The sequence below is a fragment of the Asterias amurensis genome, chromosome 20 (assembly GCF_032118995.1).
Source record: "Asterias amurensis chromosome 20, ASM3211899v1".
NCBI lineage: Eukaryota > Metazoa > Echinodermata > Asteroidea > Forcipulatida > Asteriidae > Asterias > Asterias amurensis.
In genome coordinates, this window is record NC_092667.1 from 853,518 (window position 1) to 869,365 (window position 15,848).

At 38.5% G+C, this 15,848-nt stretch overlaps 1 protein-coding gene across 1 annotated transcript; it reads right to left on the reverse strand.

Annotated features, from left to right (window-relative positions):
* Positions 1-712: 712 nt before the first annotated feature.
* Positions 713-14,437, reverse strand: LOC139952465 (annexin A13-like). The gene is made up of 12 exons (XM_071951600.1): positions 14,302-14,437; positions 9,802-9,877; positions 9,078-9,172; positions 7,772-7,885; positions 7,078-7,134; positions 6,668-6,701; positions 6,473-6,552; positions 5,584-5,652; positions 4,738-4,836; positions 4,005-4,080; positions 2,861-2,973; positions 713-1,681 (listed from the first exon to the last, which is right to left on the reverse strand). The coding sequence occupies exons 1-12, from the start codon at positions 14,302-14,304 to the stop codon at positions 1,559-1,561; spliced, it is 939 nt and encodes a 312-aa protein (XP_071807701.1). The 5' UTR covers positions 14,305-14,437; the 3' UTR covers positions 713-1,558.
* Between the last annotated feature and the right edge of the window lie 1,411 nt (positions 14,438-15,848).

Below are 15,848 nucleotides of genomic sequence, written 5' to 3' on the forward strand. Positions count from 1 at the left end.
AATAATTGCGGAGGTAAAATTGTGAGGGATGTTTTTGGCAACGTTCAGCTGACCTTTCTCTGGTAACTATGAATTATTGTACTTGTATCAGCAACTGTCTTAAATAATAAAGAAAAAACGTTTTATAAGTATTTTATTGTTGTTTCTTTTATTATGATAACATCAGCTCAACCCCCATGTTGCCCCAGCAACAGGCCAAACCAAAAACCCATTATGAATGTTTTGTTGTTGCCTTAGATTGGTCGAGTTGGTCTTTGAAAAGCGTTTGTAACCATTTGTTATAGAATGCATTATGATTAGAAACATATTTTAAAAGTAGAATATAATAATCCACAATCACTCGAAACTGTGTGGTTTTCCTCTTTTAATACCTCGTCGACAAACACGGTCGGCCATTTATGGGAGTCAAATTTTTGACTCCCACTTGTGAATTTGTTTTCTTTTCAACGGTTAAACTCTTCAATCATCATTATAGATTCAAAAAAAAAGATTGTAGAACTCTTACTTCCCGAGTTATGCATCATCGTGTGAATGATTATTGGTAACACTTTTGAGTAAAAAGACTGCCATTTTGAAAATGAAAAGGCTACAAAACTTGATACAAAACTTCAGCACCTACACTTCCCATATGTTGGCTATTTGGACGGTTGTGATAATTGTTAACCCTGGTCTCAATAACACAAAACAAACAGGCACGTCTGGTACCGAATAGTTACACATTGTACAGTATCATTTAATCTTCAAAATCTTACATTTGACAATTATTTCACATCAAAACACCAACAGAATAAGACAACAAATCTAAGAATATTCAAGATATTGATTTACAGTGAGGCACAAATCTCAGCAATTAAATCATATACAAACAATTGCTGCTTTCAAAGTGTTGTCACTGCATGTACCATTTCCTAAAATCACGTGAAGTAGCTGCACCTATGGACTGCCTTAGGTCTACCCGATTTTGTAAAGAGTTAAGATTGATCTTAAATGTTTATCAATCTTAAAACTGCTAATCAAACATGGTAATATTGACAACTCATCTTAAGATTAAAATCGAGCCTTGGGGTTGATTTCACAAAGAGTTCGGACTAGTGTTATTTCGAGTTAGGAAGAGTTACTCTTCCTAACTTAGGACTTGCCTTAAGTTTAAAATATCTGCTAGGACGTAGTCCTAAGTTAGGACTAGTCTTATCTCAAGATAGGACGAATTACTCTTCCCATGTTATGACTTTCCTTAAGTTTGGAATATCTCCTAAGACATAGTCCTAAGTTAGGACTCTTATCTCGAGTTGGTACGAGTTACTCTTCCTAACTTAGGACTGGCCTGAAGTTTTAAATATCTGCTAGGACCATAGAGCTATATATATTGATATATAGCTCTATGGCTAGAACATACTACTAAGTAAGGACTAGTCCTGACTCTTGGTGAAATCGAGCCAATGAAACATTATGTTTAGCTCTTTCGAATGTGTATTTTTAAGTCAACTTCATAGTTTGATTTTCATGCGATTTATCACAATCAGTTGCTGTAATGGTTCAGTAAATGCTTGGTGGGTGTTTAAGCTGTTGCGAGGGTGACCAGAACGTTGCGGAAGTCCCCCCCGCATTCACTGACAATGGCTTCTTCCAGAGTCTTGCCGTACTTCAAGCCAAAAGCTGCCTTGATCGCCCGGAGATCAGTCTACAAAACAAAGTCAAATCGAAAGCATGTAAATTGTGTTCAAGTTAAGTAAGATTTGAATTTTTGCATAGTTGAAGATATGACTAAGAAGAGAGATTTTCGGTAACACCATTTAAATCGAAACATTGAGTTGTCAAAACATTGAGTAGTTAACCACCTGTTCTTCTCAGAACCTACACAACTCAACTAGAGATATTCACATGGTGTTACTGAAAACCTTTCTCAGTTGTGTTCAAATTGATAATGTACAGCAATGATGTATTATCAAGTTCAGTATCAGAGCTGACTATGCTAAAAAATCATTGCCTATAATCCAAATAATTCTGGGGACTCCATTGAAGAAATTATATCCGAATTCTGGAACAAGAAATACAACAACATCGGTGTCCAGGGGAAACGTGTCCGCCGGCGATTCTGTCCCACACAGGAAATGAACGTGGGCTAAAAGATGAGGATTCAAAAGAGGGCGCTTTATAGGGGGAACAGCATCTCCGCATGGAACACAATCTCCTGCCACACCGGCACCAGCTGCAGTGCCTTGCGACACCGGAATAATCTTACTACTATGGGTGCGTTCGTTTAGCTTCCCTGGGTAGACCCCGGTGTGTGGCGGGGTTTTTTCCCAGGAAACCGTGGGTAATTATCTGCACACGTTCGTCCTGGAAAAAAAAACGCCACACACCGGGGTCGACCCGGGGAAGCTAAACGAACGCACCCTATATTGCAAACATTGGGGTGTTAAAATTGACACCATTGGTGTTGTACCGTTGATAGCAGCGAGAGAATCAAATCAAAATTTAGTCAGGCCTGTATGCTTCGTTTTTGAAAGGGCAAGGGTACCAAGGTATTTTCTTCTTAGTATAAAATATGGCACCCTCCAACGAGGACATTAAAGTTTCTACGGGGGCTTTTCAAGGGCACATCGGCAATGACCAGGGGGCATGGAGGCAATCGCTTTCGTTGCCTCCGTGAAGAAGCAGGCCTGATTCGTGTAATTTAAAAACCCTAACGGTGTAAATTGTGATCCCGTTGTCGGTATCTATATTGTGACAATTAACCTATGGTGTTTTTTTTTAAATGTTTGACAAAACGCTTTGTCTTTCTTAACGCACTGGCATCTAAGTGAGTTTGATTCCACCAATTGGAACAGTTGTTGTTGTTGTTGTTGTTGTTATTTACCTCTGAGCGAGACACAATAACTCGAATGAGATGATCTTCGTCTGTGCCCAGTCCCTTCATGGCTCTCATTAACTGATCAGCAAAAAACTCCATTGGGCGCGAAAAGAAACCAACTGAAAGAGAAATCAAGCCGTCAATTATAAACTAATTAATGTCCGTATAAACTGACTGTCTGATTTATAAATTTCATCTAGCAACACCAGTAGCTTTCTGATACAGTTGTATACACTTTTTAGGAAATTTGTTGAAAGTTTAAATACATTTAAAACTATTTTTTAGACTGAAGAGCTGGTTTTTGAAATCAACACCAATTTGGAATTGGCGACGTTTTCACAAAGTTTTGAATTCGTACAAAATCAGAACAATAATGAATAGTTATACAGCGCCTGGAACATGATGAAAGCGCTTCACAAGGAATCAATAATAAAAGCTTGACAGAAAAAGAAAAGAGGAAGGTTTTAAGAAATATTTGTAATGTCTGGGTTAAAGGGGATAATGATCAGCTAGTTCCGTTCATGATTCTTTATTCGCGTCTGATGACGCACATACAAAAATACAAAAATATATACGTTTAAGAGGTTTAAAATAGAAACAGACGAAAATTTAACAGCACCACATTAAAGGAACACGTTGCCTTGGATCGGACGAGTTGGTCTTTGAAAAGAATTTGTCAACGTTTGTAATAAAATGCATATGGTTGGAAAGATGTTTTAAAAGTAGAATACAATGATCTACACAAATTTGCCTTGAATTTGCGTGGTTTTCCTTTTACTGTGCGAACTAACAAGGTCAACCATTTATGGGAGTCAAAAATTTGACTCCCATAAATGGCCGACCGTGTTAGTCGACGAGGTAAAAGGAAAACCGAGCAATTTAGAGGCATGTTTGTGTGGATCATTGTATTCTACTTTTACAACATCTTTCTACCCATGCACATTTATGACAAACGGTAATAAGCTTTTCAAAGACCAACTTGACCGATCCAACAACCTTTATTTAAAAAGCACCTTAAAAAACGGGTGTACAGAAAATCAGAAAGTCTTTGCACTCAATGTTTGCATCAGAACCCACCCATCGCGGCCTAACTAACAAAAAAATGCTAACACTAACATATACAGGGAATGTCATAAAAAGCGTTATTTACCGATAGTCAAGTACGCCTTCTCGAGGCTGCCAGTCATCTCGCTCTTTATTACATCCTCGATGGATTTACCTGTGGACTAGAAAGGAAAACAAGATGTATAAATCAATGAATTCCCCAAGTACTTTTCTAGCTCTTCACCAAAAAGCAACCGCTATATAACTTACGAAGTGCACAAGACTCAAGGTGTGGCGTTTTCAGAATGTGTGTTTAACAGTAAATTGTAACAACATTTTTATTCTTATTTCCCAAATGAATGAAAATCACGTGATGAATTCAAACTTGTTAATGAAAACCGCCAGCTGGGGACTAAAAGGAGGGGCTGCGATTGGAGGAGTATAAAGTGTTTAAGAAAAGTACTGTGCAATTGTTTAATTCAGAGGACAATACAATCATATGGACGGAGGTTGTCTTGGAAAAGATAAGAGTAAAACAGACAATCCATAGATTAGATAACCTAAGAAAATTAAGGTAAAATCAATATAATTGACATGGAGTAATACTAACAGGGGTTTTTCTTGGCCCAATTTCATAGAGCTGCTTAACGGCCGATGTTGTGCTTATCTGCGCGAGTTTTTATTTCAAAGCGCTGTTTACAGGATCGCAAAATTTTGCCGCTACAGTTAGCACGGATATTTGCTTACCGCAGCGCTAAGAAATTGTGCCATGGGTGTTGTACCGCAGCGCTAAGAAATTGTGCCATGAGTGTTGTGATTATACAAACTTAGTTAGTTACCTCTTCAAAAGCTGAGAAGACTGCTCTGAGGTGGACTGGACTTCTTGTAACAATAATGCGTTGAAACTCGGACTCGTCTGTTCCCATTCCTTGAGCAGCCTGTCATAATAAAATAGCACCGTTAATCTAGTGTGGGGGAATATCAAGAAGTAACTTCCACAAAAACTACTACCAATTGATTGTATTTGTGACCGCTTGAGGGCGCTTTATTTCAAAGGCTACAGAGCCGTATGTTGAGAGAGTTACGACAATTTGCGGTAAGAAGCCATTTTGTTCCCCAAGAAACGCAGCGGCGAACACGGGGTGTCGTTGGGTTGTGCTGCATTTGGAGACAAAAACTGCGGCCAGCAACCACGTGACCAAAGAAAACTGGTCCCTCCATGTCGCAACTCTCTCAAAACACATCTCTGCTAGTTTCCATACATATCTTATTTATACTGCCTGTCACTCACTCTGTGTTTTATTTTTGTATCAACGGCAAATAATCTGTGGTGCAGGATTGTTCAGAATTAACTACTACCAATTAATCGTAATTGTGATGGCCGCTTGAGGGCGCTTTCAATGGCTAATTTCCTTACATATTTTTTTTTTTTCGATTGCCTGTCCATGTGTGCTGTTTTTGTACCAATGGCTAAAATACAAAAAAATGTCCACAATACAAAATGACAACAATGTCAAAACCAGTACGTTTTACTTGTTTTGCACCACGTCAATTTGATTCACACACATGGACATCTACCTGGTAAGTCTGCTGCCACCTAGCATTCAAAAGTTTCCTATAGTGTTTCAACTATTGAAATAATATTCGATAATATCTTAAGTAAGTGTAAGATTAAGTTATCTTACTTCTTCGAGTGCCTTAGCGTCTTCTGCAACCTTGCTATCATCAACATCAGGGCTCTCATCTCTACCAGCCTATAGAGGAGAAACATGAAATATTATGGATACATTTTGTACTGCCGTTTCATACACTGCACTAACAAAATTGTGCGTTGTCTGACACTTATTTCAACTGATTGGAGCGTTTGTATAATTATCTTGTCAAATCTGGGCTCAATTTCACAAAGCAATAAGATTCATATGTCGATGTGTTGTCAGTGTGATTTGTGTTATACGATCAGGCCTACTCTTGGCAATTAGGAACGATTCGCAGTTAAAGACACTGAACACAGTCTTACTTGGTGTATCTCAACATAATGCATGAAATAACCAACCTGTGAAAATTTGAGCTCAATTGATCATCGACGTTGCGAGACAATGGTGAAAGAAAAAACACCAAACACCCTTGTCAACGAAGTTGTGTGATGTCAGATGCTAGATTTCGAGACCTCATAATTCTGCTTTTGAGGTCTCGAAATCAAATTTGTGGAAAATTACTTCTCTCTCAAAAACTAAGTCACTTCAGAGGGAGGCGTTTCTCAACCTCTCACCATTACTCGTTACCAAGTAAGGTTTTATGCTATTTTGAGTAATTACCAATAGTGTCCACTGCCTTTAAACCAGTACGATACCTTACCAACCACCAATCACTGCCTTTAAAATCAATCTAAGGCAGTATCTACGGCTACGGCTGTTGCTAAGGGTGTTGCTAAGGACGTCATATACATTCAACGCATGATGACGCGGAAATCTAGCCAGAGCCGCAGCTGTAGCCGCTAATTCAGACACGGCCTATGATCTTTGTGAAATTGTCCCCAATACAAGTAGATGATGCTTCATTACAATGTGTACCTACCGCGCATAGACCAATCAGAACCCTTTTGAAGTCACCGCTAGTTTCACTTTCTAATGCACTCTCCAAATCTTTGTCAAAACCTGCATAAAAAAATATGTAGTATGAATGTTGCAACTGTGGATGGATAATTGATCATTCATTATGCAAAATATTATTTTTAAAGTTTATCATATTGATTATTGCAATATCACTCACCGGCTTTGTAAGCTGCCTTGATGGCTTTAATTTGCTACAAACAAAAAACAAAAGACCGAAAATTAACGTCGACTTATTGTGGGTATTTTTTGATAGACTGCTCAAGTCTCTGAGCGGGCGTAGCCATTTAATTATTATTATTATTATATATTTGTTTGGGGGGGGGGGGTTGTTGTGATGGGCACTCCCTAACAAAAGCTGTACATACTTGGCCGTGCCCCTTAGTCCTAGAAATAATCACTTTGTTTACAATGTATTTAATATATTGATTGAGGAATTATGAAATCAATGTTTTTGAATTGAATTGAATTTGGCCATGCACCGTCACAGTGTGTGTGGTCTGTCTTTACTCGAAATTTTAATATTATTAAGACCAACAATAAAATGATTGATTACAACGTAGTACCTACCGCATTTGATCGTGTGCACATGATCTCCACTAAGACAGACTCATCGGTACCAAGCCCCTAAACCAGCAACAAAAACAACACACGGTTAGAGAGAAAAAGAATTAAAAACCGGAAATTCAATGTCACACAAGAACAATGAATAGTCTGCAGTTGGCGGTCTCTTTGATACAGTCGACAATGCTAAATTACAGTGCCCCCCCCCCCACCTCCCCCCCCCCCGACCCCGCACCTCCCCCCCCCCCCCTCACCCGCCATTCTCCCCTAGAACGCGTAAAAAAGTTGTCACTTTTGGGAAACCATTTGCCTTCGTGTACGGTCGGAAAATATTATACAATCAAATAGAAATACGTTTATTAATAATGTTGTTTGGTTTGTTTAACTCAAGTATTCTACGTGCATTCCTTGCAAACTTAGGACTTTGTGGAAAATTCATAATGTATTAACATAAATGTATGTATATAAACAATAACTTTTTAAAGCGTATGTGTGTCCATTACATTATGAAGTGCACATATTTAAGGCGGATCTACATTTTTAAACTAATCAAAAATTTAACACTTTTTGTTAACCAGCACTCAAAACACAATAGACTTGATTCCCCGAATCAAGAATATAAGACGTGATAATTGCTGGCCAAATTAGGGCAAAAGGAACTGATTCCACTTAGGCCTATTGTTTTGTAAACTAATGATACCTTCATGGCTTTCTTGAGACACCTTGCATCAAACACTCCTGGTAGATCCATCATTGCCAAAATGGCGTCCTCAAAGTTACCTCCTAACTCACTCTTCAAATCTTTGACGAGGTCCTTTAAGAATAATAAGAATTGTAAGTTGTAGAATCATGTTTAATAAATGTAGGCACATTAGGCTCGAAACAAGACGATTGATTTAAAGGCATTTGAAAACCTTTGGTAATTATCAAAGACCAGTATTCTCACTTGGTGTATCCCAACATAATTTTATGCATAAAATAACAAATCTGTGAAAATCTGGACTTGGTCGTCAGTCTTTTCACAGACCTCAGGAAATTACAGGTAAGACAATTGTTGTGTGGGTTAGCAGTTATTGTAGCTATAATAAGTGTGAGATGTACCCAGCAAAACACGGCCACTTTCTGCAAACACACTCCAATGATTGTAAGAAACTTTTTAGGAAAGGCGATAAGCAGGCTAGTCCTTTTAAACACCTTTAGCATTTGGACTTGTCACAAAGTTTGCAAAGTGTGAGACTCGAGATGGTATGCTTTGTATAACTCTTTTAAACGATGAAACACGGTTAAGTGTTGTTGGGTACCGGTGTGTGGCAGGGGATCCTGTATAGAGGACAAATTTTCCGGTGTCGCGGTCTCAGATTTCCGGCGTGCTAAAAGCTCCGGATTACCAACAACGGCAGTATTACGTTTCTTCATACCTGCGCCCAGCAAGCGAAAGTTGTCGATTTTATTGCCGGGCTGAGTCAACTGTTTTGCTCGAGCTCGTAGCTGTCATGGCGGCGTCCACAAGTAAATCGACTGGAACGAGTGGAGCGACTACGGCATTATTGTGAAAAAAAGAGGTACTTCATAATCGAGTGTTTGGGGAGCGAGAATTACAAGGAAGGTTATTCTGAAAGCCAGAAGAGGGTTTTGGGCTGCCAGGCGATAAAGCACTCGTACGATAACAACAACAAAGATGTTGGAGATCGTAGCGGCAGCTGAGCACAGGCGACTCATGCCCGCAACGACAGCATGCTACGTCATCCCAGCAAGCTTGGCACGCCAGACATCTGAGACCGTGACTACTGTGTGCCGAAATGCCCGACGGTGACTTCGCGCGGAACTTTTAGCACGCCGGACATCTGAGACCGTGATACCGGCCCTTGCTTGTAGTATAGTTGACATAACTATAGAGCAAACTACCTTGCCGTAGAGGATGCAGTGTTTGTGATATCTTAAGAAGATCTTTGGAGCAGAGACTGTTGTGAACAGCACTCGACGTGACTTATTTTAGCATTACCTACCCTGCCAAATGAAGCTTTGTACTGAACCAACAGCTTCTGTCTTTGTGCATTGCTCCTGTTGCCCAAAATGTCCACTATCGCCTTCTCGTCAGTTCCTTGATTATAAAACAGCCACATAAAAGAGCAAATTATTAGAGGCTAGGCAGTATCAGAGAGTGACGACACTCTTTCCTAAGTTTTCTAAACCTCGACTTGAGCTTCGGCTCCAGGCCAAAGCCGTTATGGCATGAGATTTTGTCCCCTGGATATTTTGTCCTCCATATGGCGAACTGTGCTTGATTTCGGGACAGCAACCTCTAACTCTGAGGTCTCGAAATTAAATTCAAATATTTAAGTGAACAAATACTTTCTCGAAAAGAGGGAGCCGTTTCTCACAATGTGTTATACTATCAACAGCTCTTCATTGCATGTTACCAAGTAACATACCATGGACAATAGATAAACTGAAATTGTACACAAAATATGTTGGCAGAGTTTTCTCGCCTTTTCTAATCAAACCACATATTTTTAAGACAATAGAATTATCACAATTCTGCAGCATGTGCTGACAATGTGTCTCGTTTGAAGGTTTTAACCGACTAGTAATATCGGGTAATGAGCAATGTTTAAAAAAAAAAAAGCCCACACTATCGTGACGGCATGTGATTTAAATTTTGCCACACCTTCGTGTCACGTGGTACCAGTACGTCGAGGACTGCACCCAGTCACTGTAGTGTATACTCACCCAATCCCTTCATTGCCTTCCGCAGGATCTGACAGTCACTGTCTGCATCGAAACCTCCATAGTCGGTGACGGTGGCCTGTAGCAAAGTCAAGAGAGTTTACTTATAGTTAAGGTTTTTTTCTTTAAATAACACAGTCATATTATAGTCACGACCACATTACCCCGGCTCGGGGGCAATATTTGTATCTGTAGCAACTGTTGAATTACTTTTAAATTGTTTTTTTTTTTTTCTTAGTAAGATCGGTAAAAAAAATTTAAAATCTTTAAACAAAATCAGGGAAAAAAATTAGGGTTGGCAATTCTAAACCTATACTGATCGAAACGGCGTGTTGTAACTAACGGTTCTTACCACCCCAACTCATTTTGAAATAGTCATTACGTGGTGTTACCGCAAACCTTTCAACATAATTTAGTTCTAGACTACAGGAAGCAAAATCGCAGCCCGGTGTGCGTTTCTGGCGGTTGTAACCCAAAACTGTATCGGTCAATGACCAGTGATCAACCAATAGCAAATACAAATGAAACAGTAACACGACTACGAAAACGCACATGTATTCTCAAGGAAATGCACTGGATCTCAATTCAAATTTAAAATCCTCTTGATCGACTGGAAATCCATCAACTCCTAGGCTTCATCTTAACTTTCTAGGTTTAGATCATTTTATTACCGAGACAGTGACTTTGATCAATGGGAGACTATCCAACTAGCAGATTTATTGTTGACGTAGTTCTGAGCATGCGCACATTGCCTAAAAACAATGGTTTTTACCTGGTAACTCTGCTGCCACCTAGCGCCCAAAAGTTCCCCATCCGTGATCATCTCACTTGAATAACTGCTAAAAATATTTGTTGGCCGAGGAGCCTTATATTAATACCGCCTTCCCTACATCATCCGGGCATCTATTTCAACTTCTACTTTCAAGAACATTGCTCAAACCAGAACTGTACAGATTCTAACTCAGTGTTCCATCTTCAGAGTGCCCTTTAGCACCTAAGGATTTGTGCGCTATTAAAAGAACCCGTTCTTGGAGTTTTTGAAAGAACCCGTTCTTGGAGTTTTTGAAAAAAAATCCCTTTAAGTAATACCAAGGCAGTTTCCCAAGACAGTTCGTGATGTAATTCACAAACATTTTGTGACATCCTTTAAAGCCATTATACACTTTCGGTACAGACAAAAAGCAAAGTTCACAGATTTACAAATATTTTACAGGGTTTACAAAAGGTAATGGTAAAGACTTCTCTTAAAATATTGTTCCATGAAATGCTTTACTTTTTGAGAAAACATTAAAACAATATCAATTCTCGATAGCGAGAATTGCGGATCTATTTTAAACACATGTCATGACACGGCGAAACGCGCGGAAACAAGAGTGGGTTTTCCCGTTATTTTCTCCCGACTCCGATGACCGATTAAGGCCTAAATTTTTACAGGTTTGTTATTTTATATATATGTTGTGATACACGAAGTTTGGGACTTGGACAATACTGTTTACCGAAAGTGTATAATGGCTTTAATAACCCCGGAATATGATTGTCAAAGACCAGTAGTCTCACCTAGCCAAACATATCTGTGAACATTTTGACTCAATAAGTTATTGAAGTTGCACGATAATACTGAAAGAAAAATACCATTGATGCACTAATTGATGTGCTTTCAGATGCATAAAAACAGTCTTCAGGCCTGAAGTCTCTTAATACTTGGGTGAAAAATTACCTGGTTCTCAAAAACTACGTCACTTCACAGTGGGCTGTTTCTCACAATATTTTATAATCGACAACTCTCATTGCTCATTCCATGCTAGTTGTTATGCTAACATCTATCTTGAGTAATTACCAAAAGTGCCCAGCGCATTTAAAGGTAAATTTTTATCGGGAATCATATTAAACAACAATATCAGGTTTTCGGTAACATCATGTAATGATAATCTCTAAATGAGTTTGGGTGGTTCTGAACACAACCGTTGGTTTCAACAATCAGCAATGTCGATCAATCATCTGAAGTTGTATTGCATTTTGATAAAATGGTTTTATTTGTACTCTCTGTATCCGATTAATCAGATTAAAGCGACCATTCCACACAATTTCCTTGTCTCGATAGAGGCATCGTTATCGCTTATGTACACAAATTGGTAACCGTTCTAGTTTTGTCTCATTTGTTGTTGCAAAACCCTTTATATATATATTTTTTTTTCTTCTAATTCTCGTTTTAATATTATTTGTAAGGGGAAGCTTTCAACCATCATTATTTCAAACTGGTTTGAATGTAAATCTGTCGACACTGTGTTCACTGCTAAAATTGGGCCCGGTGTTTCTAGCTGGCATTCAGCTCGTTTTTTCAATACCGGACAAATCGCGCCGTCAAATGAACAGTGATTACAACCGGTTTTAATTAAGTCCGACGGCTTTAGTTCGTCTGAGTTTCGACGAATAAGCCGCCGGACAATTTGGCAGTCGGAGTTCGGATTATTAGCATTTTAATGGAGATCAAGTTATTTATCATTATAATACCCAAACCCAGTTGGAAATCAGTTAATCTGTTAATTCCTAATAGTGGGAGTGTACCTGCTTTTACGAGCCTGTTAAGTAATTCACAAAACAACCAAGTTTACTTCCAACACATTTATTTAGATTTACTGAGAAAAGAGGTGATCAAAATTTGTTGCTAAGGTCCATGAATGGGATGCATAGTTCATTTGGCCCGGTGTCGTTTCCCCCATAGCATTGTGCAAATCAATGCTTAGCTACAGGGGGGGGGGACCATTATTCATGGCTCGATCAAATTTTAATAAATTTTGATAAAGTATCATCTTAAATGAATAAGTCTTAACCCCCATCCTCTTTTCAATTTCATTTTAAGTAAAGTTATGTTACTATGTTTTAGTAAGACACACCGCTTCGTTTTTGAAAGGGCAAGGGCACCAAGGCATTGTGTCCTCGGTAAAGGGCACCATAAAGAAATTGTAAATTTATTCTGGAGCATTTCAAGGGCACCAAGGGAGTCGCACTAATTACCGACAACTTAACAGATCATTTGAACATAAGTCAACCGTGTAATATAGCACATGATTCATATGCACCCAAATCACTTTCAAGCTGTTGAAAAAATTGTATTACTTATTGTAAAAAAGTGTTTTTTACCCCCAACTTAGTAACGAACGGAAATATCCGCCATGTTGTCTTTCGACGTACTTGGACGATTCCATTACACCGCAGGGGTGATACAGCATACAAGATGATTATTTACCATTTTATGTGTCTCTCAATCTCATGGAGTTAAACAAATATTATATTTAAAACCTCCCCTTTTCACTTCGAATTCCAGAGTGGCGGCTTAGTTACTAACAAGAAAGGAAAAAACAGTAGCTAAAACCAAAAAGAAAAAATACAACTCAGCCCTCAGAAATTACCCCTGCCCCCGCAGTGTAATAGAATCGTCCAAGTACGTCGAACATAAGCAATATTTCCGTTCGTTACTAAATTCGTTAAAAATACAATTTGACCAGAGGCAATGACCAGAGGGCATGGAGACAATCGCCTTTGTGCCTTCGTGAAGTATCAGGCCTGCACCACTTTACATTATTTTCAACTGTTGTGCCCTGACGTTACCATAACTACACACTGTCTTTAAGTTTGCAACACCCAGGATGGTCCCAACTCCAAATTAGAATTGCCTATTAGTTAATTCATAACAATCAACAAACATGCCAACGAAATGTTTAACTTGTCTAAAAATAGCGTGCATTGTCTTCTCATGTAAACGAAAAGAAATAAACTTAAAGGGACTTGACACCTTTGGTAATTGTTAAAGACCACTCTTCTCATCAATTGGTGTACCTCAACATGTGCATAAAATAAAAAAAAACTGTGAAAATTTGAACTCATTTGGTCGTCGAAGTTGCGAGAGAATAATGGAAGAAAAAAAACCCTTGTCGCACAAGTTGTGTGCTTTCAGATGACTTGAATTCGAGACCCAGGTGAGGTCTCTTTTTCACTTCAAATATTTTAGTGAGAAATCACTTCTTTCTCAAAAACTATGTTACTTCAGAGGGAGCCGTTTCTCACAATGTTTTATACTATCAACAGCTCTCCATTGCTTGTTACCAAGTAAGTTGTCATGCTAATAATCATTTTGAGTAATTGCCAATAGGACGTGCCTAGTGTCTTTAATGTTATATGTGTCTAGTCTGTAATGAAGGACGTACCTTGCCCCGGACCCAACTATTTACTCACTGATTATTTAGAAGAAAGGTTGCAACGGTGTTAAGGTTAAGAGAGAAAAAATACAAACTGTTCAAACTTCCCGGACCAACAAGGCTAAAAATACACCCTCTTTTTATCTTCCAACATTTTCAGGGGTCCATTTTACATCTCGACATAACCCGTTAAGGCATTATTCAGTTTATCAATTGAGAACACCAACATGTTCATTCAAAACACCAATCAATAAATATGTTAACTTTTTTAGGAAACTGTTAAAGATGAACAATGTCAACGACTTACCATTTTGACTTGAGCAGATTCGCAGTAGGTTAGATCGTACTGTGGATAACCTTGCTTCAAATAGAGTGGCAAGCTATGATGGAAGATCACGAGCTTGCACTCACCCAGTCAAGATTGACCTTTGCCCTTTCATTGCATTACGTCATTATCTATGGTTCATAAAGGACCCACCCTTGAGTCACAGCACAGCGCTGATTCTAAAATGTGATTTCCGTAAAGTTGTTGGCTCATAGGTTTATTTTAATCTCCCTATGGTTACCGGGGGAACGTCATCGGTAAGCGGATGGGGGAATGGTTAGCCGTGAAATTATTAAAATGATTTAGCTTGAACCTGCATTCAATCATAGTGCAAGCATTGAATACAAAACTTCAAATGGTCCAACTGTGCTATATAAAAAGGCATGGATCGACAATTGCACTTTAAGATTAAACTAATTCAAAGTACTAATGTGTTTCAGGTACTTTTATAATCAGGTGACCTTGGCTTTAAAAACGTGTAATATTGCACAAAGTTAATAGGTTGGTCCAATTATGTTTGTCTAAATCAAATCGAATTTAGTAAACAGCATTTTAGTATTAACATTATTCACAAATCACTTCACTTCAATTTAGATGCACATTTAAATGCACTGTACATCTTGGTAGTTGTCAAAGACCAGTGTTCTCACTTGGTGTATCCCATCATAAGCATAAAATAACAAGCCTGCGAAAATTTGGGCTCAATTGGTCGTCGAAGTTGCGAGAAAATGATGATAAAAAAAACACCCTTGTTGGACAAATTTGTGTGCTTTCAGATAGGAATAAAAGACTTCTATAGCTAGAACTAGAAGTCTTTTAATATTTTAGTGAGAAATTACCTCTTTCTTAAAAACAACGTTAGTTCAGAGGGAGTCGTTTCCCACAAAGTTGTATTACTATCAACAGCTCTCCAATGCTCGTTACCAAGTCAGTTTTAAGTTAATGTTTGTTTGAGTAATTACCAAACGTGTACCTTCCCTTTAAAGGCAATGGACACTATTGGTAAATACTCAAAATAAATGCTAGTATAAAACCTTACTTGTTAATGAGTAATGGGGAGCTGTTGATAGTTTAAAACATTGTGAGAAATGGCTCCCTCTGAAGCAACGTAGTTTTCGAGAAAGAAGTAATTTTCCACGAATCAGAATTAAACTTTGAGGTATCGAAATCAAGCATCTGAAAGCACACAACTTCGTGTGACAAGGGTATTTATTTTTTCATTATTAGCTCGCAACTTCGACTACAGAGTGAGTTCCAATTTTGTTATTTTGTGCATATGTTGAGTTACACCAAGTGAGAAGACTGGTCTTTGACAATTGCCAAAAGGTGTCTAGTGTCTTTAAGTGAACACAATTATTGGTCGATCCGTTGAATTAATTAACAACGTAGGCCTGGCCATTCAACCAAGTGGATCATTCTATTGTTTTTTTCTTCGTCCTTGTAATTAACAGTTTCCCTAAACTTTGTAGACACATTTCTCTGTGGAGTGCCCCAGTCGGTAGAGTTACCATATTATGGAGTCCTTTCGT